The 25,351-nt window shown below is 51.9% G+C and overlaps 1 protein-coding gene across 1 annotated transcript in view; it reads left to right on the top strand.

Moving 5' to 3' along the window:
• The window catches only part of OTOP1 (otopetrin 1), a gene marked incomplete at its 5' end in the record, with an annotated part of 35,428 nt that extends 13,391 nt beyond the window's left edge, over nt 1-22,037 (top strand). Inside the window, 4 exons of the mRNA XM_029952406.1 lie at nt 2,584-2,642; nt 9,320-9,450; nt 12,757-13,682; nt 21,274-22,037. Coding sequence (XP_029808266.1) covers nt 2,584-2,642; nt 9,320-9,450; nt 12,757-13,682; nt 21,274-21,444 — 1,287 coding nt within the window. The remainder of the gene's footprint in view (nt 1-2,583; nt 2,643-9,319; nt 9,451-12,756; nt 13,683-21,273) is intronic.
• Nucleotides 22,038-25,351: the final 3,314 nt, after the last annotated feature.

Raw genomic sequence — 25,351 nt, 5'->3', positions numbered from 1 at the left:
GAGTCACAGTGTTTGCCCTTTTGTGATTGGCTTCGTGTCACTGAGCTTAATGTCTTCACGACTCATCCATGTTGGAGCAGGTTAGGATCTCGTTCCTTTTTAAGGCTGGGCTATATTCCATTTTTCGGATGGACCGTACTTTATCCTTCCATCGGTGGACCCTGGATCGCTTCTACCTTTTGCCTGTTATGAATAACGATGCTGTAAACATGGGTGTGCAAATATCTTTCTGAGACCCTGCTTTCAGTTCCTGGGGATATACACCCCGGAATGGGATTGTTGGATTACATGATAACTAAAAAACATTTATTTTGGGGGCACCTGGGTGGCTCAATCAGTTGGGCATCTGACTTCGGCTCAGGTCATGATCTTTCAGTTCATGAGTTCAAGTCCCGCATCGGGCTCTGTGCTGACAGCTCGGAGCCTGGAGCCTGCTGCAGATTCTGTGTCTCCCTCTCTCTCTGCCCCTCCCCCACTCACGCTTCATCTCTCTCTCCCTCTCTCAAAGAATAAATAAACATTAAAAAAATAAAATAAATAAATAAAATGTAATTCAACCTTACTGCAAACACTGGAAAGGAAGATAACAGCGCATAACTGTGGCTGTTTTTGTGTTCTTTCCCCTCCTTGGACCTAAGTGTACATTCTTGTCAAAGTTTTATTGAGAATGCAGAGTTTTCTATTCTGAGGTTTCACTTGAAAAAATTATGAACTTTTTTTGTGTTGCCGTGTGGTCTTTACGAAGGTATCAGTTAAGTATTTATCTAATTTGGAAGTCGTTGATGAATGTTCTTACTGAACTGTTTCCTTATTGTTGGACCGAATGGCAACTTTACCAGGAGTGCTTGCTCTCTGTCTTTTAGGTTGTCAGATGTCTTTTTTTTTATTTATTATTTTTGAGAGACAGAGAGAGACAGCATGAGCAGGGGAGGGTCAGAGAGAGAGACACACACACAGAATCTGAAGCAGGCTCCAGGCTTTGAGCTCTGAGCACAGAGCCCGACCCGGGGCTCAAACCCACAAACCGTGAGATCATGACCTGAGCCAAAGCCAGACACTCAACCGACTGAGCCACCCAGGTGCCCCGGTTGTCAGATGTTTTAAGAACCTTTCCCTGAAAGTGTTTTCAGAGCAGGCAAGTCAGTCTTTGGTAAACAATGCGAAGAGTTAGGAGGTGTAAGTGAATTTTCTTTGGTGCATCTGGTTTTCTTTTTATAGCACGCACTTGCAAATGAAGATTGACCGAGTCAAATTTATCAAGTGCCCATCAGTGTCTGGTACATACTGTGTGCCCATGTGTATATGACCCAAAGCCCAACACGTTTTGGGAATTCAAGTAACACTGGATACATAGGAGGCGTTCATTTCGTCAGGGCCCGCGAACCAGTGCATCGAGAGTGGACAGCATGTCCCGAAAATGCGCTGTCTCCGGGCGCTGCTCGGAGTCGTTGACACGGATGGTCTTGTTAAGCTGATCACGATCCCCTCCGACGTGGGGGCCCTCATCCCCCCCAATTCATGGAAAGACAAACACAGAAAAAGGTTCTCCCATTTGCCCCGTGATTCGCACTCAGGTCCCACACCAGCTGCCCCATCAGCCCCTACCCTGTGACCCTGAGACCAGGGTCCTGGGTGGCACGTGTAACAGAGTGAAATGATGGACCAGCCTGCACCAACCTGCTCCTTATTTAAAGCACTAGGGGCGCCTGCGGGGCTCAGTCAGTTGGTCGACTGACTTCAGCTCAGGTCATGATCTCATGATTCGTGAGTTTGAGCCCCACGTCGGGCTCCTGCTGCCAGTGTGAGTCCGCTTCTGATCCTCTGTCCCCGGCTCTCTCTCTCTCTGTCCCTGCCCCACTCACACCTTCTCTCTCAAAAATAAATAAAACATTTTTTTGTTTTTTTATTTATATTTTATTTTTTAAATTAACTTATTTTTTAACGTTTTTATTTATTATTGAGAGAGCATGAGCAGGGGAGGGGCAGAGAGAGAGAGAGAGAGAAAGAGGGAGACATAGAACCCAAAGCAGGCTCCAGGCTCCAAGCTGTCAACACAGAACCGGATGCGGGGCTCAAACTCACAAACTGTGAGATCAGGACCTGAGCCAAAGTCAGACGCTCAACAACTGAGCCAACCAGGCACCCCCTAAAGAAATCATTTAAAAGAAAGGTTTTTATTTTTTTTAAAGCACTCAAAATTTGGTTTCAGGCCGCTGGCATAGCAACTGTTTGTTGGGTATTTCTGGGGGGAAGCCTAACACGAGTGATAGAAACGGGGTAATGGGGATCGTGACAGGCAGGCGGCCCCTCTCCAGGCCCCATCCCCGCTGACAGCCTCACCCTGTCTTGGTGGTACTTTCTCGCAAACCTGGAGTCTCACCTCCAGAGCACGGTACCCACCGGGAGGTGGTACTTCCCCTGAGAGGGACTTGGTGACTTGCCATCCTTGGGACCCTGGGATGGGAGCTCACTGACGTCCCCAGCGTCCCCCCGCTCCGTTTCTGTGTGTTTCAGAGCTTTCCGTGTGCAAACATAATGATGGTGTTCACTGAGGCGTCTTTCTTTTCTTCCTTTATTTCCCAGGTGTATTTTCTTTGGGGGCACGCCAAGGATATCATCCAGTCTTTCAAAACCCTGGAAAGGTAAAAATCGTGGGCACGGCTTTCCTGTTGAACTTGGTGTTCATTTAGAACACCTAGACTCATCACTGCCATTGTGCTTGGGTTTTAAATAGGAGACCCACCCTCCCCCGGATCCTGACAAGCAAAGCCCTTGCTCGTGGCTGGGGGAGGAGTCGGTCTCTTCCTAGGGGTGGCCCTGGAAGTAGGACCGTGTGGGTTTGAATTCCGACTCTGTCATCTGTGATATTTTCCTCTATGATCCTGATCTGTAAATGGGGATGATAGCAGAGCCTGCTCTGAGGACTGAATGGAGTAACTGACATAAAGCGTGTGCTTGGTGCATAACAAGTACTCAGCGTGGGGTCTGTCATTCTCTCCGTCGCCTTTCTCTCCAGGGATTGTGAGGATCAGGGGAAAGAATCTATAGGATAATGGGGCGAATTAACTAGATGGAAGGTATTTTTATCATGTAAGAAAGCCCTCGGTGCCCACATGCCAGTGAATCGAAGAATTGGCATTTGCTTTAGAGAAAGATATCTTATCAGATCCAGAGGAACAGAAAATTCCCCCAGCGCCATTTGAAATGACAGCAGGTATTTAAAAGATTGATTGAGGTGCCTGGGTGGCTCAGTTGGTTAAGCGTCCAACTTCTGGCTCAGGTCATGATCTCACATTTGTCAGTTTGAGCCCCGTGTCAGGCTCTGTGCTGACAGCTCAAAGCCTGGAACCTGCTTTGGATTCTGTGTCTCCTCACTCTCTGCCCTTCCCCACTCACACTCTGCCTCTCTCTCTCTCTCTCTCTCTCTCTCTCTCTAAGATAAATAAATATTTTTTAAAAAGATTGATTTGTGAGGGGGTCTGGGTGGCTTAGTCGGTTAGGCATCAGACTCTTGATTTCGGCTCAGGTCATTTTCTTGCAGTTCTTGGGTTCGAGCCCTGCATCAGGCGCTGTGCTAGCAGTGTGGAATCTGCATGAGATTCTTTCTTTCTTTCTCCCTCCCTCTCTTTCTGCCCCTCCCTTGCTCGTAGTTTTTTCTTTCTCTTTCCCTCAAAATAAACAGTGCACATTAAAAAATTTAAGAAAGGATTTATGGACGATCCCTGGATAGAACTGTTTTGATAGACTATTGATAGACTCTTGAAATGGAAATAACCTGCACCATCCTTGTTAAGCAGAAAGCATCAGCCTCAACAAGCAGTGACGTATTGAATGAGCTGCTAGGGTGTTCAGGGCCCGCTGCCCGGCACTGGTGGGGACATCCAGGGACGCTGGGCCGACGTATCCCAGGCACCTGGTGGGATGTCCTGGGAGCTGGGCAGCCCGTGCTATCCTCTGTGCAGCCCCCAGGGCTGGCCTTGGCGGTGATCTTTAACACCAGCCTGGCCTGGAGAAGCCACGCCCCTTGTTTCAGGAGGAGCAGCAGGGAGGGGCGTGGCCTTGATGCTCCCGCCTCCTGGGAGAGGAAGGGACAAATCCAGACCCGTGTGTTCTGGGCCCCGAGACCCCAGCAAAGAGCAGATCAAAGACATCCACCCCATCCTCACGTTTGGTAGGCGCGCAGGCTCCGTGAGGGTACCTCGTGGGGACTGTGCTCCCCGGCCCTGAGGGGTGTGTGTGGGGTTGCCGGTGAGGGATTAGCCCAGCATTCCGGAGCCCACGTGGCTGGCCTGGGATTTCTGTCCTGGGCTGTCCCGCTGTGCAGGCTGGGGGGCAAGGAATATGCGTATCGTCTGCTCTTCTGCCCACAGACGCCCGCTAAGGACTGCACCTCTTACCCAGTAAGATTGGAAGGCTACAATAGGATCTAAAAATCACCGTAATGCCACTGTTGTGGACTGAATGTTTGTGTTTCCCCAAAATTTACATGTCGTAGCATTTTCTTAAAACTTTTTTTTAATATTTATTTATTTTTGAGAGACTGAGAGAGACAGAGCATGAGCAGGGAAGGGCAGAGAGAGAAGGAGACACAGAATCTGAAGCAGGCTCCAGGCTCCGAGCTGTCAGCACAGAGCCTGACGCGGGGCTCAAACCCATGATCTGAGCTGAAGTCGGCCGCTCAACCGGCTGAGCCCCCAGGCGCCCCTCACATGCTGTAGCCTTAACCCTCAGTGTGACGGTATTTGGAGGCGGGAACTTTGGAGGGTAATTAGGGTTCGATGAGGTTCTGAGGGTGGGTCCCCTGTGATTAGTGCCCTTAGAGAGATCTCTGTCTCTCTGCACACCCAGAAGAGAGGCCACAGGAGAGCCCTCACCAAAACCAACTGTGCTGGCACCTTGACCTGGGACTTCTGGTCTGCAGAACCGTGAGAAAGAATGGACTGTTTTGTTATACAGCACCAGCTGACTGAGACGTCCTTGAGCTGGCGGCGGCGACCGTTAACACTGTGGGCTGGTTTCCATGAATAGACACTGTTTTCACTCCTCTTTCCTTTTAGTTTTTTAAAAATTTTTTAGAGAAAGAGGGAGAGCAGGGGAGGGGCAGGAGAGAGGGAGAGAGAGAGAGCCTCAGGCAGGCTCCATGCTCAGCATAGAGCCTGACTCGGGGCTTGAACCCACCACCCTGGGATCATGGCCTGAGCCGAAATCAAGTCGGCCGCTCCACTGACTGAGCTCCCCCTGCGCCCCTCCATTTCTGTGCACAATCGTGGTCCTGCTCTTCATGCTTCGCTTTTTCTTTCCATTTTATCGTTCGCATTTCCTTCGGTCAGCGTGTGTCTGCACCACGACCTCTCTGATGGCCCAGTGGCCCGCCACTGTAGCCTTGCCGGCCACCCTGATGTGTTACTCTGCTTGGGCTGTGGCCACAGAATGCCCCATGCTGGGCGGCGGAAACAACAGAAACGCACGGTCTTCATGGTTCTGAAGGCTAGAAGTCCAAGGTCCAGGCGACCGCAGGGCTGGACGCAGCTGCCTCTTTGCTGTGGCCTCACATGGCCTGTCCTCAGTGCTCATGGAGAGAGAGAGACACCTCTGCTGCCTCTCCCTCTGCTTCTGAGGACACCAGTCCCATCAGGTCAGGACCCCACCATTGTGACCCTGATGACCTCCTCAGTGGCCCTGTTTCCAAATAGTCACACCACAGGGTCAGAGCCTCAACAGAAGAATTTTTTAAATTCATTTTTGAGAGAAAGAGAGCTGCAAACAGAGCAGGGGCAGAGAGAGAGAGGGAGGCACAGAGTCTGAAGCAGGTTCCAGGCTCTGAGCTGTCAGCACAGAGCCCGTTGCAGGGCTTGAACTCACGAACTGCGAGATCATGACGTGAGCCAAAATCAGGCCCTTAATGGACTGAGTAGCCCAGGCGCCCCAACAGAAGAATTTTGAGGAGACACAAGCCAGTCCATACCACCTAATCCTTCTGGAAGGTCTGTTGCTGTTACAAACACTACTGTGATGAACATCTTCGGTCAAATATCTTTGGTATTTGAACACCTCTGATTATTTGCTCTGGGTAAATTCCTAGAAGTAGAATCGTGGGGGTGAAAGGGCAAGAGGTTTTCAGCAGGTGTGTGTGGAGCATCTGTGCCCAGACACTCCTGGCTGAGTGGGGTGGGTGTGGCCACGCATAAAGCACTTTCTTCCAAGCGCGTTACTCACGAGGACTTCTCTCTTGTGATCTCAGCCATCTGACCACCAGCCCCATTCAACAGATGAGGAAACTGAGGCTCAAAGAAAGGCCCAAGGTCAAGCAGCTTGCCTGTGCAAAGGGGGGGGGCTCTGATTATTGCCTGTAAATCACAGAGACTGCGATTTGCTGGTGGAGTCTTTCTCTTTGTGAATGTCGCTCACGCAGTCACAGCCCCGGGACATCGGGCTCACATCCCTCCAGGCAGAGAAGTGTCTTCGCCTTTGCTGTCTGCGTCTGCGCTGCCCCGTTCAGCAGTGCCAGCCACACGTGGCTGAGCTGCTGGGCACTTGAGCCGTGGCTCCTTCCAACCGAGGTGCGCAGGACGTGTCCGGCACACACCAGTTTTTGGAGCCTCGGATGACAAACAGAACATAAAAGATCTCAATAATAATTTTTGTCGCTATCGATTCTACGTTGACATCATAGCCAATTAGATTGGGTTTAAGAGAAAATTATTCAAACTATTTTCACTTGTTCTTTTTTTTTTTTTTTTTTACCACTTTTTAAAAATGTGGCCACAGGAAAATCTGAAATTATACGTGTGGCTCACCTCTGCGTCTTGCACTATCAGTTTTTGGACAGGATGGCTTGAGGCCATGCACCCAGACATCTGTCACCGGAGGGGACTCCAAGGGATGGGACACAGAACTCTGTGCTCGCCTTGCTTGTTGAGTGATTGGACGCAAGTCTGTCGCCTGTGTCGGGGCCCCTTTCCTAACCTGGACAGAGAGAGGCTTCAGCAGGATACACACAGAGCTTGATTTAGCCTGTTTGGTTTGTAGAGAGACATGTTCAACATTTTTGAGTCACTCGCCACCTTTAGACTTTGGATTTAGACTTCTCTAGAAAACCGGGAAGGTCTGGCCTGAAGGCATGTGCAGCAAAGGGCTAGAGCTGAGTGGGGGCTGTGCTGTGTTTGCTACAGTCCCCGCCACTCCCTAACGTGCCCCAGACCTGCTTTATTCATTGACAGTTCCTAAAGGCTTTAGAACTTACCATTCCCAGACTTGCTGTATTTTTTTTCTGGTCTTTTGAGCCAATATTCTACGATGCCATGCTTTTCGCATCCTGAGATTTTTCTCCTAGTCTAAGAATTCCCCTTAGCTTGCTTGAGTCCTTTTTTCTTCCCAAGGGTGAGAAGCTGTGCAGGCAAAGCTAAAAACATAAACTGAGCTCAGAAGTGGCCCGTGGAAACCTAGTTGTTTGTTGTGGTCTGAGGCCATCAGACCCAAATATGGAAGGGCGGCCTGCCATGAGGAAGTGTCTGCCCTTAGTTTGTAGGTCGGTTTCCAGGTCGGACCAACAGGAGGCTGCCAGCCCACGGAGACGGTCCGCAGCTGCAGGTGGTGTTGGCATTATGTCATCGGGCTCAGTGGGCCTGGGATTGGACGGTGTCCTGCGCACCAGGAAAGAAGAGAAGAAAAGGGGATGTGTGCATTATAAGTAGAAGGAAAGGCAGCCGGCCTGAGGCAAACAGCATTGTCTGCGTTTGTGCCAGGCTCTACAGTGCCTCCCAGTCGCCCCGGGGGGGGCTGGCCCCCGTCGATAGCCGCTGGGCCAGCACAGGGGCAAACACCTATTTCCTTCTCCACTTGTGCCTGGGCGTCGTGCAGCTGCTCCAGGAAGCCAGGTTCAAATGAGGCAAGTTTGGCTAGCAGTCGATTGCGGGAGCCCCGGAGGGGTCAGCTGGGGTTAAAACCTCAGTGGAGCGGAAAGGTCAGGGGTGAGGACGCCGTCGCACCAGTTTTCCTCTGGGCAGATGCTGGACAGACTCTGCCTTTCTCAGGGGGTTAGTGTTTCATCCCATCCTGATTGCTTCATGGTCACAAGGTAGCTGTCACAACTCCAGCCTTCAGGTCTGTGTTCAAGGCTGGAAATAAAGGGGAGAGGGACACTAAGTAGGCTTTCTTAGTTTCATCCCTTTCGTCATGAAGGCGGAAGCTTTCAGTGGTGCCCAGTAGACTTGACTTCGCATCCCACTGGTCAGAGTGGTCATCCCCGGCTGCAGGGGAGACCAGACAGCAAGTCTCTGACTTGTTTCAGTTTCTTTCTTTTTTTTAATTGTTTATTGTCATTAGCTAACAAATAGTTCATACAGGGCAGTCTCGTCTTCGGGAGTAGATTCCCGTGATTCATCACTTCCTTACTGCACCCAGTGCTCATCCCAACAAGTGCCCTCTTCAGCGCCCATCCCCCGTTTTCCCCGCCCCCATCCGCCTACCCCTTCCACCCTCAGTTTGTTCTCTGTATTTAAAAGCATTTTATGGTTTGCCTGCCTCTCTGCTTGTAGCTTATTTTTCCTTCCCTCCCCCTACGGTCTTCTGTTAAGTTTCTCAAATTCCACGTACGAGTGATAACATATGATACTGTTTCTCTGACTGACTTATTTTGCTCAGCATAATATGCTCCAGTTCTAGTTGTGGCAAATGGCAAGATTTCATTTTTTTTCATCTCCAAGTAGTATTCCATGGTGTGTGTGTGTGTGTGTGTGTGTGTGTGTGTGTGTGTGTCTTGTCCATTCATCAGTTGATGGACACTTGGGCTCTTTCCATATTTGGCTATAGTTGATTCGGTTTCCTTGGAGGTAAGTGGCAAGACAGAGGGGGTGGTTGGTGACTCTTGCGTTGGCCGGCCAACAGTAAGAGCATGCCCAACTCTGCATGTTCCCAGGGTAGCCCCTCTTCTTTCCATCATGGTTCTCTCTCCTTCTGGAAGGAAGAGTGTGGGGTGTGGTGGGGTTGGTGCCTGCTTTCAGTAAGCTTCCATCACTGGATCCCTGCTTCCAAGACCCAGTTTCTTTTTGTCCCTTTGACAATGATTGAGTATTGGCAGGTTCAAGATGAAGGCAGAATGCCTAGACTGCAGTTTTGCAAGTTCCCAGGGCACCATCTCCCCCGCAGATGGGGTCCCACCCAGAGTCTGAGCTGCAGGGCAAACCCAGAATCATGGCTCAGGATCTTGCGTGCATGTGTGAGTGCATGTGGGAGTGGGTGTGCACAGTGTCTCCATCTCACCCCGTGGGGCTTGGAGCTTCCCAGGGCTGCTCAGTAACGGGGTCCCTGTGGTTTTCAGGTTTGGGGTGATCCACTCAGTGTTTACCAACCTGCTTCTCTGGACCAACGGTGTCCTGAATGAGTCAAAGCACCAACTGAACGAGCACAAGGAACGTCTCATCACGCTGGGCTTCGGGAATATCACAATAGGTGAGTGGGAGGAGTTGTCCCGTCCCCGTGCTGGGACCTGCTAGGAGCCCCCAGAGGCTAGCAATGTTCAGAGTCGGAGAGGCAGGTTCTAAAGAACCGTAGGGTCCTTCCAAATGAACGTTGGCCAGACAATCATCTGTTGTTGAAAATCTTTCAAAACCTCCTGAGTCCCTCATCCTGGTGTCGTGCTGAGCATAATTAATGGTTTCTTCAGCAGCTCAGGGACTTGCCGGACCCAAGGGGTATCATTTAGGGGACCATTTCTCACGGGTACAGTTTTAATGAAGGGAGGGTCTTTGTTTACAGCTATGGAAGACTGGCAGTCATTGTGTTTTTAATTAAGCCTCTACTACCAGCTCTTTCTACGAAAAGTATAGCTTTGAAATACCCAGCGAGGTCTCAGGGTTGTCGTTAATTGGTTTTAGTTCATTTGAAGTTTTTATTGAACTCTGCCGGGCTTGCCCTCGTGGCCCGTCCTTATCCCCACCCCCCACCCCCACCCGGCCCCTGTCAGAGAGCCTGCCACACCAGTCTATCTTCTTCCAAAGTTCCTTCCCACTTATGACCCGCCTCTTCTCGATTAGAACAGTGGGGCTGAGAGGAATGTGCAGAGCAGAACTGTGCCGGGAACCAGGCGTCCCAGATTTGGGGATGTTCTCATCACGTCCTGGCTGTATGACTTTTGGTAACCATTCAACCTCTCTGGGCCTCCCTTTTCTCCTTCGTAAAGTGGGGGGACCCGAACCAGGTGCTTTAAGGGGTCCTTCCAGCTTCAATGTATTACACATGTACACTCTCTGTATGGCCCCAGGCCCCTCACCCAGGGCAACTTTAAAACTGTCCTTACCAATGATGCCTGGGTGGCTCAGTTGATTAAGCATCTGACTCTTGATCTAGGCTCAGGTCGTGAGCTCATGGTTCGTGGGTTCAAGCCCCACATCGGGCTGTGCGCTGACAGTGTGGAGCCTGCTTGGGATTCTCTCTCTCTCCCTGTCTCTCTGCCCCTCTTTCACTCACTTGTTCTCTCTCAAAATAAATAAGTAAACCTAAAAAAAAAAAAAAAAACAAAACACTGGGGCACCTGGGTGGCTTAGTCAGTTGAGCGTCCTGCTTTGGCTCAGGTCATGATCTCACGGTTCATAGTTTCGAGCCCTGCTCCAGGCTCTGTGCCGACAGCTCAGAGCCTGGAGCCTGTCTTCAGAGTCTGTGTCTCCCTCTCTCTCTGACCCTCCCCTGCTCACGTGGTCTCTCTCTCTCAAAAACAAATAAAACATTAAAAAATAATAAAAAAATATTAAAAAACAAAACAGAACAGAACACCTGCTTCCGCACCAGTGGGGTGGGGACGGTGAGGTCAGGGCATACGCCCTATTTCTTCATTCCCCAGCCCCCACTCTACCCTGATAGCCGACTCTCTGGAAAGTCTTTCTCTCTCGTCTGGCCTCGTGTCCTCCTTGGAGTCAATAACAGTAACCGCAATGACAACAACACGAACTTGCCGTTTGCTGAGTGCCGGTTACGCCGTTCTAGTCCCTTCCTGTGGCTCATTTAATTCTTGACCCAAAACACTGTGCGGTCATCAGTGTTGACCTTGTCGTACGGATGAAAACATCAGACCTCAGAGAACTTAAGTCACTGGCCCAAGTTCACACAGCAAGTACATGATGGAACCTGGATTTGATCTGGCTCCAGGAACCTCTGTGAGAGATGGAATTAGATTGATTTACAAAGAAAGGACTCGTGAGCTCTAACATTCCATTAATGTGAACTTTCTCCTCGATTTCTTCCTCTGATTTTGCATAGTAGCGTATTGGGTTGTAAGAAGAGAAACCCATTGTGTGCTGAAAAGTGCAGAGTTTCTGCAAAAGTGAAGGTGATTTGTGCTGCCGCAGGCTTTCCATTTGATTTTATTTTTTAAATTTTTAAAAAATTTTTTCTTATTTTTGAGAGACAGAGAGAGACACCGTGAGCAGGGAAGGGTTAGAGAGAGAGGGAGGCACAGAATCTGAAGAAGGCTCCAGGCTCTGAGCCAGCTGTCAGCACAGAACCTGACATGGGGCTCGAACCCATGAACTGTGAGATCATCACCTGAGCTGAAGTCGGATGCTTAACCGACTGAGCCCCCCAGGCGCCCCTGACTTGTTCCTTAAAACAGATTGGAATTGTAGGTCAGAGACTATAGTTGTTTCATCTTTAAGGGTTCGTTACATATTTTATGATTTATTTACAGCACCTTCCCCTCCCTGTTATGAAATTTCTCTTTATACCATTGCCAAGTGCCTTCCGGAAGGGGATGCCTGCTTGCCCGCCTGCTATTAACTCTTTGATGGGATCCATCTCATGCCACACACGCTGGCATCCAATATTCTTAAGAGGAAAAGCTTTGCTAATGAGAAGAGGCATTTTCCCTCATAAAGTTATTTAAAAAATTTTTAGGGGCACCTGGGCTGCTCAGTCTGTTAAGCATCTGACTCTTGATTTCAGCTCAGGTTATGATCTCACTGTCGTGAGTTTGAGCCCTGTGTAGGACTCTGTGCCGGACATGAAGCCTTCTTGGGATTCTCTTTCTCCCTCTCTCTCCCCTGCTTGGGTGCTCTCTCTCTCTCTCTCAAAATGTAAATAAATAATCTAAAAATCACACATGTAAATCATATGCAAACAGATAGTTTAGAGGAAAGTTTAGAGAATACAAAACTTGGGGGAGAGTAACACACTAGACACCTGACGCTTACACAGGGTTACATGTCAATTACATCTTCGTAAATCCATGAAGCTGGGGGAAGAGACACACAACAGAACCTTCATTTACTGAAAAAAAAGAAAGAAAAAAACAAGGAAAAAAAAAGAAAAATTTGCCTGCCACTTCCCCCCTGTCCCCGGAGATGACCATTGTCCACACTCTAGCTTTACTCTTTCTAGATTTCTTCTATGTCTGTCTGTCTGTGTATCAACTATACGTCTATAACTTATAAAAGTGCAATTACACTCCATCCTCTTCAGAAAGCGCCTCTCGTTTGGCAAAATCTTGTGGACATTTTTGCATGTTAGGTGAATTTTGTACCATTTACAAGAGCTGGTGTGTGGATAAACTGGATGAAATGTGATTCGTGTAGTTAGTGCTCTTTGGGGGCAGTCATGGCCGCTGACTTAGCCACCATATTAAACATGAGGATAAGGCACAACACAGAGGCTTAATTCACTGGGAAAACCCACATGTGAATCCTCAGTGACCCTGTTTCCTTGTGCTTTCCTGCCTGCCCCTTGACCACGCTAACCGCCCTCACATGCGTGCTCTCTTGCCCCCAGTCTTGGACGACCACACGCCTCCGTGTAACTGCTCACCCCCAACTCTCTGCGCCGCCGTCTCACACGGGACCTATTACCTCTACCCCTTCAACATAGAGTATCAGATCCTGGCTTCCATGATGCTCTACGTCCTCTGGAAGAACGTTGGACGCAATGTTGATGGTCAACAGCATCAGAGCATGCAGTTCAAGTTTCGCGAGGTCGTGGCGGGCCCGGCCCTGGGCCTGACCGTGCTGGCCACCACGATTGGTGTGGTGGTGGTGTATCTGATTCAGATCGGGTGCTCCAAAACCGAGAGCGAGTCGGCACTCATCATGTTCTACCTGTATGCCATCACCTTGCTGACGCTCATGGGGACCGCCGGGCTGCTCGGAATCCGCATTTACAGGATTGATGAGAGATCGCTAGATGAGTCCAGAAGCCCGGCCCGCAAGCTGGACGCGGACCTGTTGGTGGGCACCGCCTCCGGCTCCTGGCTCATCTCCTGGGGCTCCATCCTGGCCCTCCTCTGTGCCGAGGCCTGTCCCCTCTACACCTGGTTCAACCTGCCCTACTCCGTGCTGGTGATGGTCGAGAAATACATCCAGAACCTCTTCATCATCGAGTCCATCCACAGACAGCCCGAGAAGCTGTCCGAGGACATCAGGACCCTGCGAGTCGTCACGGTCTGCAACGGCGGTGTGTCCCTCTCCTCCTGTCTCAAGGGCACAGCTGTGGCCGGGGACGTGGCTTCCCCGGGCAGCGAGATGACACCATGCACAGCCAACGGACATACGGGTCTGGGAGACGGCTGCGGCAGAGAGGGGGGCGAGGGGAGCCGGGAGGGGGCTCCAGGCCCAGCTGCCCGCCCCCGTTTCCTGCAAGGTGACCGCCAGAGAAGAGTCTTAAAGAACATCACTGCCTTTCTGTTTCTCTGCAATATTTCGGTAATCTGCGTTACATTACCTACGTTCAACACGATCTATTTTCCTTGCTTTTTTTTTTTTTTTCAAAGAAGGAAGCTTATTACCAAAACAATTTAAATGTGAGGTTAAAAAGTTAGGCTGGAATGAAGGTGTCTCCTCTACTGACCCACTTCCTGAGCACGGCGGCCGGCCAGGGGCTGGGGTCGGGCTGCCGATCGCAGGGGAGCAGGCCCCATCTCTGCGGGTTGTCGATCCCCCCGGGGTGAGCTCTGAAACGGCGCTGTGACAGATTTGCCCACGGAGATGGGCAGGGAGAGGGGGAAGAAGGAGGCAGCCACTCAGCCTGGCAGGGGATGGTTTTAACAGGCGAAGGGAACGTGCAACCTGCTGGTGTGGGACAGCGGCAAGATGAGCGGTCCCTGCACCTGCTAAATTGTAGTTTCTGTGCCCAGAGAGGCCTTGGCGGGGTCCGGTCATGTATACCGTGCAGGCGACCTCAACGCCACATCATTATTTCAGGAGCAACTTCTGGGGGCGAAAAGGGCAAGGAGAACCCACCTTCTGAGGATGAGGGAGGGGCAGGGGGGGAGCCTTTGAGTGCCCCGGTCCAGCTCAGGGTTGACTGGCCATCATTTCTTCGGGGTGACCTTCCCCTCTTCCTCGGAGAGGTCACAGTATAAGGGACGGGACACCAGGAAGACATGCAGGGGTACGACCAATGTTGGGACAGAGCACACGCTGAGTGGAATGGGAGCGTGGGTCCAGGGAGGGACCTCGGTGAGTCAGGGATGCTTGAGGTGAGGCCCAGGTTCAGTTAGGAGGGCTTTTGGCTGCAAAGAATAGAAAGCGTGGCCAGCAGTCTCTTCAGTCTTTTTTTTTTTTTTTTTTTTTGAGAGACAGAGAGAGACAGTGTGAGCAGGGGAGGGTCAGAGAGAGGGAGACACAGAATCTGAAGCAGGCTCCAGGCTTTGAGCTAGCTGTCAGCACAGAGCCCAATGCGGGGCTTGAACCCATGAACCGTGAGGTCATGACCTGAGCCGAAGCCGGATGCTTGCCGACTGCGCCCCTCTTCAGCCTTAAAGATAAGAATTCTGAAGGTGGGCTATTCAGGGTTGGTCTGGGAGCTGAACCCTTTGATCAATGACCCCGGTACTGTTCATCTTTCCACTGGACCACGCTTTGTGCGATGCTGATTGCCACATGGTCACAAAGTGGCCTCTGTAGCACCGAGCATCACATCTGGGCTTAAGACATGAGGAAGTGCTAGTGCTGGGCAGCTGCTTTCCCGTGGCCACCCCTAGCTGCTAGGGAGGCCTCTGATGGGAAGTACCAATTAGAAGATGTACAGTAACTCTGTCCTGGCTGCCTGGGTTTCAGGGAAGCGTTGGACGTTCAGCAGGGGCCCAGGCAAGCGGAAGCGTTCGGCACAGGGGCACACACTGTTCAAAGACACAGGGGCAGAGACACCACGGCCTATTTGGGGGGCAGCAAAGCAGTGTAGCATGAATTCCATACAGGTCAGGGAGAGCAGCGGTGCGGGGAAGACGGGGGCCGGGCAGTCCGTGGGTCTGGCGTGAGCAGAACACGTAAGCCTGGCTGAGTCTGGTCTGCAGGCTGCAGGCCGTAGAGGGCCCTCTCGGGCTGTGTTTTGGGCAGATCCCCTTAGCAGCGGTGTGCGGGAAGGCTGGAGACCGGGACGGAAGCCCTGAAGCTGGCCCGATGGGAAATGATGGCACCTTGACCCAGGGCAGGGGCTGTCGCTTGGAGAGAGGACAAAGGGACAAAAAGCCCCGTGTGTTTCTGGGACCTGTTCTAGAGGTTCGTGGAGGGACGGCAGGGCTTGGTAAAAAGGAGGAGCAGCCGCCTCTGGCACCCCACGGGCCTCGCAATGACCTGGTGGGAGGTGGGGACGCCCCGTCCACGGCGCCTGCTTGTCACGGTCAGCTCTCTGCAGCCACTGGCCTCCAGGCCGCCGGGCCACGCTGTTTCCGAATCAGCTTCCTCCCGCTAGTTTCCGTCGCTGCCTGCCCACGGCCCGCAAATGCTGATATCATCCTAAGGCCACAGCTTTGGGGTTTCCATCTGAAGCCGAAATGGCCACATGCCTGCCAATCAAAGCTGATTCTTGCTTTGGGCCACCTGGACCTCGGTGCCCCTCTGGGCCGGCAGACAGTTAAGGGGAGCTCTGAAGGGAGAAGGGGCCCCCGAAGAGTTGGGGTCCGGGCGGGCCCTCCTCTCTCCCTGAATAGACATTACGGAGCATGTGCTGGGTGCTGGGAACCACGTGGGCACGGCAGGGAACGAAGGAGCGAAAGAGGAGAAAGAGACAGATAAGTGACTGCGGCAAGGCTGCATTTTATGTGACACCTGTATTCCAGAGAGGGGTGTAGCAACTCAGATTTTTCTTTTTTAATGTTTTTACGTATTTATTTGTTTATTTTTGAGAGAGTGAGAGCAAGAGCAAGAGAGCAGGGGAGGGGCAGAGACAGAGGGAGACACGGAATCCGAAGCAGCTCCAGGCTTGAGCTGTCAGCACAGAGCCCGACGTGGGACTTGAAATCCCGAACCGTGAGATCATGACCTGAACCGAGGTCAGATGCTTAACTGACTGAACCACACACGCCCCTCAGATTTTTTAGAAACTTTATTAATTGTTTTGAGAGAGTGAGAGTGAGTAGGGGAGAGGCAGAGAGAGAGAGGCAGAGAGGGAGGGGGAGAGAGAATCCCAAGCAGGCTCCACACTGTCAGTGCAGAGCCTGACGCGGGGCTCAAACCCATGAACCATGAGATCATGACCTGAGTGGAAGTCGGACGCTTAATGGACTGAGCCCCCCAGGCGGCCTCAGCTTAGATTTTATAAAGTCAGAGTTGGTTCCGGAATTCCCCTAACGTGAGTTGTTTCTGTGCACACCCTGAAGTAGGAATATATCTCTTCTAGTAAGTTTGGATCAGCCACTGCCCGCCCAGGTTCCTTGCCTGATGGCCGGTGAGGCGCGGGGCTTGCGGTTTTGGATCAGCTCGAACAAAATCAGCCATGGCAGCATCGGGCGGCAGCTGATGGTCCGCTGGGACCCGACGGCCGGACTCAGTGCTCTGTCCTGGAAGGGGGACACGTGTCACCTCTTCATCTCTGTGCCCCGCCCCCGGGGTCCCCAGACCCTACCTCTGTTCACCGAGGAGTGAGCCAGAAGACAGAAATCATTGTGGGGTGATGTCCGGGGCGCCCTTGCACACCGCGGTCCATCCCACGAGGGCGGGAAGCACCTGGCAGAGGGCGAGAATTGCTGTCCTCCAGGACCAGGTGCTGGAACAGAGGCTGTGGCTGGGGGTGCAGGTGTGCATGTCCTTGGGGACAGCGATGGCTGTGGAGCGGACAATCGAAGGTGGTGGGGCGGGGAGGGGGGCGATGGAATGTAGGGGGAGGAGGGAAGGGCTGCTCTGGGGAAGGAAAGTCTGGGCAGAATGACGGGCGTGGAGAGGGCGTGGGTGCGTGGCCAGGCAGGGCTTGCTGGACGTGCCCCCGGAGCGGAAGATGCCTGTATGGCTGAGCATGGTGAGCAAGGGAAGGGGCACGAGGGAGGTGCCCGTGTGGACCACGCAGGGCCTCAGGAGCCCGGCCGCAGCCAGGACAGAATCCGGAACGCAGCCGGAAATCATTGAAGGGTGTTGAGGTCGTGACAGGAGCTGATTCAGCCTCTTTCTTTTTAATGCAGTTTAATTTTTAATTGTAGTCAATAACACATAAACATTTACCCTAATATTTACCATGTTAATCATTTAATTTTTTTAATTTTTAATTTTTTAAAGTTTATTTTGTTTTGGAGAGAGCAAGTGGGGAAGGGGCAGAGAGAGGGAGAGAGAGAGAGAATCCCAAGCACTGTCAGCGCAGAGCCTGATGCGGGGCTCAAACCCACCAACTGTGAGATCACGACCTGAGTTGAAATTAAGAGTCGGATGCTCGACTCACGGAGCCACCCAGGCACCCTGCGCTTTGACCACTTTAAAGCGCGCAGTTCAGTAGTTTGAAGGGCATTCACACTCCTGTGTGACCGTCACCACCACCCATCTCTGAAGCCTGTTTGCTGAATTCCGTAGCCATGGGAACAGCCCCGTTGCCCCGCCCCAGCTCCGGCAACGCCATCCTACCGCGTCTCTGGGTCCGCCCGCGCTGCGTGTAGCCCGTGTGAGTGGGATCACGTGGTATGTACTTGTCTCTCTGTGGCTGGCAAGTCCCACTTAGCTAATGTCCCCCAGGATCAGCCACGTGGTGCCGTGTGATGGGGGACAGATGTGAAGAGCCTCCCTGATTCTGACCTGAGTTCCCGGGGAGATGGTGACACTATTGTGGAGGCTGGGGACTCTGAAGGGGAGGCAGGCCCGGAGGGGCTCAGTGTGGAAGGAGGACCCTGGGTTTCATACTGGACGCGTCCATTTGTAGGTGCCTCTGAGACCCGCGGTGGATGTAGCCAGCAGGCAGACATCTGGGTCTCCTCCTGCTGTGTAACAAATGACCCCGACGTAGGACAAAGACTACAGATATTTTGTGAGGTCTTAGGATCCTGCGGGTTAGAAATTCTGGCAGAGCTTGGCTGGGAAGTTCTCCTCTTGCTCGTGGTATCGACTGAGGCTGGTGGGCGGGCTGGGATGGGGAGCGTCCAAGATCCGGCGGCTGGGGTGGGGGTGGCTGAGGGGGCTCAGACAGGACCCTCGGCTGCGGTGTCTACACGTGGGGTCTCTGGCATGGCTTTCTTGGGGTTGGGGGCTCCCTATGTGGTGACTTGGGGCCTGGATGCCAACCTGCTGTCTGCTGGGATGGGAGGTGCCAGCCTCTGAGGGCCTGGGCGTGGACATTGCGTGGCATTGGTCCTGCCTGCCTCATCTCAGGGTCGAGCAGTGACAGCAATCCCCAGATTCATGGGAAGGGGACACAGACCCACCGCCCACTGGAATGAAGACCAAATACTCCACAGCAGACCCGCAGACCTGGATTTCAGGTCGTCTGTCCTTCGCTTCTCTGCCCTCTGTCTTCTGTCCTGCTCTCTCCTGATCCACTGGGTGGCTCCCGAGGGCCAGTGCGGCTGTGAGTGATGCGGGGCCGTCCTCCTGGTCGTGGGGGGCTTGCAAACCAGATGTCCGGGCTGGCAATAAACAGTCAGGAGACCCCTCCTAGCGAAGCGTGCTCCACCCAGAACGGGCGAAGGGGGTGCGAGGTAGCGCCTGGCACTATTTCAGATCAGAAGGCCCAGGCGGGTGAGAGGGGCTTCCTTGGGGGGCGACAGGGGCTGGGTGCTGGCAGGTGGGGAGGACCTGGTGGTGAGTGTTCTAGGAAACAGTGGGCGTCAGGCCCCGGGGCACGGATGGTGGGCTTGTGACAGGGACCCCGGGTGTGTGGGGCATCCGGGCAGCGGGGTTGGGGGCTGGTGAGGGATCAGCCAGAAGAGGGCTTTATCATCCCATGTAGCGGACTGATTTCATTCCAAGTAGCTGGGGAGACGTGTGGGGGCTTACTCTGGGAAGGGGTGTGGTCTTCCTTATGCAAGAAACGAGTCTGGTAGCTGAGTGGTGAGTGGACCAATCAGGGGAGCAGCGTAGGCTGGGATGATCTGGAGGTGGCTGCAGTGGTCTGGGTAGGAGGGGACAGTGGTGGCCAGGCAGGAGCACGTGGGCTGAAATGGCCCAACTCCCGCCAGGGAGTCGTGGAGGCACGGTCCTCGGGGCTCACCGGTGGGCGGGGTAGCAGGTGGAGCGTGTGGAGGGAAAGAGAGCCAATGAGGGCGCCCCTGGAGTTCTCCCAGCAATGGGGAGGGAGAGGGTGCTGATGAGAGGGGGAGTTTGAGATGCAAGCTGGAGGCCGAGTAGCCCATGGGCTCCTCGAGGGAGGAGCAGGTGGCTGATTCAGACTGGGTAGTCATTGGCCCGTCGTTGGTATTTACAGCCAAGGCTGGGTGATCTCATTCAGGGGTCGTGTGTGTAGAGGAGAGAAGAAGACCCAGGGAGGAGCCCACCAGCCAACAGTGGGAGACTGAGCAAAGGAGGAGCCGGGAAGAGGCGGCCCAAGGGATGGGAGGTGCCCTAAAAATCACAGAGCCTGAGGACGCGCTGGGCGGAGGTGCAGAGGGAACTGGATGGAGATGCAACGAAAGGCAGTGTATCAGTTACCTGCGGCTGCGTAAGAAATCGCCCCCCACTCAGCACCTTGAACACAGCCGGTCGTTAATGTCATGGTGTCTGTAGGTCAGGAATCCAAGCGTGGCTTAGCCGATGTCTCTGCTCAGCTGACTGCTGTGTGTGTGGGGGGAGGGGGGGTCTTTCCAAAGCCACTTACGTGGCTGTTGGCAGGATTCAGTTCCTGGCGGGTTGTTGGGCTGAGGGCGTGAGCCCCTTTCCGGCTGCTGGCCTGAGACCTCCCTCAGCTCATGACCTCGCCACGGGGCGGCTCGCAGCAGGGCGGCCGGCTTCCTTTCTTGCGGGAGAGCATGGGCAAGATGGACTCCAAAGTCCTTTTGTCACCTAGTCTCAGAAGTGACGTCTCACGACTTTTGTCATATTCTGATGTTGGAAGCGAGTCATTAGGCTCAGCCCAACTCAAGGGGAAGGGGTTTCACAAGGACGTGGCTCCCAGGAGGTGGAATTGGTGGTGGGGGGCGTCAGGTTTGCCACTGTGCTAGGGTGGAGAAAGTTCCGGAAGTGTGCAGTGTCAGAGAGAAGCAGGCCTAGGAGATGGAGGCGGGACCAGTGTGTGGCTTCCGGGAGTACCAGTAACAATAGGTCACCGCCCTGGTTCTGCAAACATATTACCATCTTATTCTCACGTGAGCTCCTTGTGACAGGTGTCTGCACTCCCATCTTCCAGATGAGGAAACTGAGGCTCGGGGAGGTAAATGACACTCTGTAAGTGCCCCCAGCCCAGGTCTGGCTCCAAAGCACGTGCCCCTCCTCCAATCAGGGGGATGTGAACAGGGCCTGGGCTGTCTCTCCTGGTCAAGCCAGAAAGGAGGCCACAGAGCTCAGTGGCACAGGCCTGCGTGGTCGGGGTCCCCAGGCACCAATGCTGGTATGTAAAGGGGGGTGTGAGAAACAGGTACCCTCTGCTGGAGGCAAACCCTGGGGGCTGGGGGAGCACATAGAGAGCTCCTGCCCAGACTCGTTAGATCAAGGAGGGCTTCCTGGAAGAAGTAGTGTCTCAGGACTCAGAAGAAGGTAGGATTCAGCCAAAGAAGGAAGACAGAGAGCCCTTGATAGAGGAAGAGGTAGGAGCAAAGCCCTGAAGACTTGGAGGAGAAAGGCACATCCAGCCTTTGGAGGCTGACGTGAGTGGCGTGGTGAGGGACATGGACACGTGGACGGGCATTGCACCAGCACAGGTGGGGGGTACTGACTCCCGACCAAGCTGAGGGCTGTGGGGACGGGAGAATCAGGGGGGTGTGAGCAGCATTCACTCGGGAGGGGGCTGAGGAAGGCAGAAGAGTCAGGCACGCTGATTGGATTTGGAGACCTCCGTGGAGACGTGCAGAGACAGGTGTGACTCTGCATCCGTGAGTCCAGGCTGGTGCCTGCGGGGTGTGTGGGGGTCCCCCGGCAGCCGCTAGCACGGGTTCCTCTCCTCTTGCAGCTCTGGATCCCTCCCGCCTTCGGCTGCCGCCCCGAGTATGACAACGGACTAGAGGAGATCGTCTTTGGCTTTGAACCCTGGATCATTGTGGTCAACCTGGCCATGCCTTTTTCTATTTTCTACCGGATGCATGCAGCTGCCTCTCTCTTTGAGGTCTATTGTAAGATATAGTCTATGTCCACATCCACGCCCGAGGAATGACCTAACAAGAGAATTCACTGGAGCCACCTGGGAATGGCCAGGCTGGGCAAATACCACCTGGCAAATGTGCAAAGGGCTGCCTTTGTCTGCAGTAATTATTTCCCATGAGCCGGAGTTGTCTGTCATGCTGGATGTGTGTGAGCAAGTTGGAGCATCACCGCGCATTGTGATCAAACCCAAATCCCTTTCTCTCCTTTTATTTATTTATTTTTTTGAGAGCGAGGGAGCACGAGCGGTAGAGGGAGAGAGACTCTTGAGCAGGTTCCGTGCCCGGTGCAGAGCTCGCCTTGGAGCCTGACGCAGGGCTGGAGCTCCTGACCATGAGATCATGACCTGAGCTGAGGCAGGAGTCTGCCACTTAACCGACTGAGCCACCCAGACGCCCCTTCTCTCCTTTGAAACAGGACCCTCTGTATTTGAAGAATGTGATCCCAGCTTGGGGGGAAAATGGCATTCTGTTTGTTTTTCATAAACATTGTTTTCTGGTATCACATTACTGCCTCTTGTGACCGTCTGCGCAGTACAGTCCTGCTTACATCCTATCCCTCCTAGAGCTGATAAATGCTCATCCGATTGCACTTCGTCTATTTTGTGCTTTCTGAATATGTTCAATTATTTGAACAAAGTTATTTTTTCATCTGGATAGAAGTTAGTCTACAGATCAGTCATGGACACCTATTTCTTACCAGAGATGTTGGCTCATTTTTCTGATCATTTTGAGTTTTTTAAAAAAAATAAATTTTACTATTCTCTCTCTCATTAGAAATACATACATGCTTATTAAAGAAAATGTGGGCATTTTAGAAGAGTTGAGGGAAAAAATCACCTAGGACATCACTGTTGGGTTGACAATCGCTTTCTACCACCGTGTGTTTCTCATAGGTGAAACAAGATTCAGGGGATTCTTTTTATTGTCATTACTGTGGCGATCAGACATGTCCAATTTTGTAGCTATTTTCCCCCACTTAACAACAGAGCACAAATCTTTCCTCTGCACTGTTCTAAACGCTTCCTAAATATCATTTTGATACTGTATTAAAGTCCATCAAATGAATGCACCACAGTTTTCCTATTTGTTGGTGTTAGAGTGTTAATACTTTTTGGGTTTTTTTAAGGGACTCTGCAAAAATCCACTAGCTTTGTAAAGCATTTCTTATATATTATATTTGCTTTTTTAAGATATATACTTAAAATCTGGATGCCTATTCCAAAGGTTATAAATATTTTAAAGCCTCTTAAGAAATAATGACATTTGGAAGGCCTTTTTATGTGTTGCCATAATTACTTTAAGATCATAATAAAATTAGCCTGTTTCCTATAAATACTAATGTGAATATATTTTCATCTGAGTGTATTTCTGTTTGTTTGACAGCACAGGCAATGGCACGTTAAGAAACACCAAATTTTTCACATGACCAAAATATGTTAAGTTCATTCTAGAAAAACAAAACAAAACAAAACGAAAGACAATGGGCAGATAGACTAAAACCAAAGTCAAAGATGACCTGTTGAACCTTCTATTTAGGGTTGTGGTTTTCAGCCTGGCGCCATCTTGTCCCCCCGGGGACATCTGACGAAGTGTGGAGACGTTTTTACTGCTCCAGGTGTCTAGTGGCGAGATAGCAGGGGTGCTGGGAAGCACCCTACAGTGCTCAGGATGGCCCCCGCTGCAAAGAATGATCTGGACCCAAGGGTTCATCGTGCCCAGGATGAGAAACTGTGATCGAGAGGTAATTGCTGTTAATTTTCGGTACCTCAGTACCTGTCAGGACAGACACACCCACATACGCATGAGTGGGATTGCTTGTATGTTTACTGAATTTGCATGTGATGAGCTTTCCCCCTCCTAATATGCCCGCGTGGTTCTGAACTATTTTAGAATCCCCATGGCATCGCGTCTCACACGTGAGCACGCGGAAGAATCATCTGGGAAGCCCGTGAGGACTCCTGACTTCCCAGCCAGAAGTTCAGGTTCCGTTGGGCTGGAGTGGGGCTCAGGGTGCTTCAACTAGCATCTCGTGTGATGCCATTTCCCTTCCAGAGAGGAGACCTCCTCCAGAGTCCATGGACCCCACGTCAAGAGTCCTGAACGCCATCCCTTGATATTGTATGTTCTCCTGCAATGTGGCCCCGGGTGGCTCCAAAGTACATTCCACGGAGGGCTGGATCCTTCCTTATGTAGTCAGAACCTGACGTTGGACATTTAGAGCCATTTGATGGTTGGTTTGTTTATTTTCCTATTTCTTCCTCTTTTGCTTCCTCTTTGCTATTATAAATGATGCCGTGGCATGCATTTTCATGGCTACCTCTCTGCACATGTTGATAAACTACCCGGCATGAGATGAATACACATGAACTCCAGTGTAGTCAGGGGACCTCATTTCGGTCAGCATTCATCTCCCCCCATTCTGAACACATCGGCGCAGCCCTGGGGCTGTGGGGTCAGGGCTCTGCCAAGGAGATGAAGGGAATCACAGTCATGCTAGGGACAATCCAGGTGTGGCCACGGGGCACCATCAGAGCTGGGAAAAGTCAGCACAGTCTTGCTGGGCTCAGAGCTTCTGAGAAGTGACCTTAGAGATGGATGATCTCTTGCTCCTACGCAAGCAGAGCCCACAGCATCAGGGTGGCCATTTCAGCCGGCAGCTTCGACCCACAGGTTGCCAAGCATCTTGGCTCGACCAGCTTAGGCAGCAAGGACAATTTACTACCTAATAATAAGGCGATCCACAGATGAGGAACCAAAGTGTGCAATAAACAAGTGTCAGCTCTCAGGTCTAGAGGAAGAGAAATGCAAATTAAGGCAGTAAAGAGACACCATTTCCCATTCATCCGATTGGCAAGGGTTGGCGAAAGGTGAAGGACAGAGAATGCAAACACACTGCTGGTGGGACAGCCCATCGGCAAAGCCAGATGTGAGCATACCTGGCAATGTTGGGTTGGGCTGAAGGCACACGTTCCTTAAGACCTGGCAATTCTGCTCCTTGGCATGTGCTCCAGAGATAACCTTCACATGTACGGGTAAAGAGATGTGTTTGGAAATGTCCCCTGCACCAGTGCTTGCAATAGGGAAGAGTTAGAAACAGCTGAAATGTCCATCCCCTAGGAGAATGGACGGATAAACCAGGGACTGGTCCTGCAGAGGAATATTACACAGCAGTGAAAAATGAATGCATTGCAACCATGTGCATCAACATGTGTGATCTCTCCAGACAATGCCGTATTGACAATTAAGTATCATCGTGGATAATTGGCATGATACTATGAATAGGATGCTTAAAAACAGGTAAACCAATCTGATATTTCTGGGATACATACGTTGTAAAATTATAAACACCAATGAAGAAAGAAGGCATCCCGAGTTCAGTGCAGCAGTCCTCTGTGGACTGGGAAGGATGGGGGGCAGGGCTGGGGTGGAGACAAGAGCAGTTAGCCTGCTGTGTCTGAAATGCTTGATTTCTCTAGCAGTGACCGGTACAGAGTCACATTCATCACGTTTTCTTCTGTGCTTTTTTTTTTTATATGCATGAGATTCTTCATAATAACATTTGAAATAAAGAGAAAAGAAAGTCCATGTAAGGAAGATCAAGTTAGAGTCATCAGAAAAGGTGAATTTCCAACATTCATCCACCGTCTTTGGGAGGAAGGCGTCAGGGCCACCCTGTCTGGTCCCTTCAGGGGGGAGAGCCCCTACGTGAGGTAGTTTAATGCCATTAGCTGTTAAGATCCTCCAACGCACTCCCCTTGGATGAGTCTGTGCTTGTAAGGAAACTCAACATCGAATTGCATTCCCATGTGGTTCAACACTGTGAGGAGCGATGTCCTGGCTACTCAAGGTACCAGGAAAGGCTCTTTCTCTCCCATTTCGACCTTGTGT

The sequence above is a fragment of the Suricata suricatta genome, chromosome 1 (assembly GCF_006229205.1).
Source record: "Suricata suricatta isolate VVHF042 chromosome 1, meerkat_22Aug2017_6uvM2_HiC, whole genome shotgun sequence".
Taxonomy (NCBI): domain Eukaryota; kingdom Metazoa; phylum Chordata; class Mammalia; order Carnivora; family Herpestidae; genus Suricata; species Suricata suricatta.
This window is presented reverse-complemented; position numbering and strand designations above follow the sequence as displayed.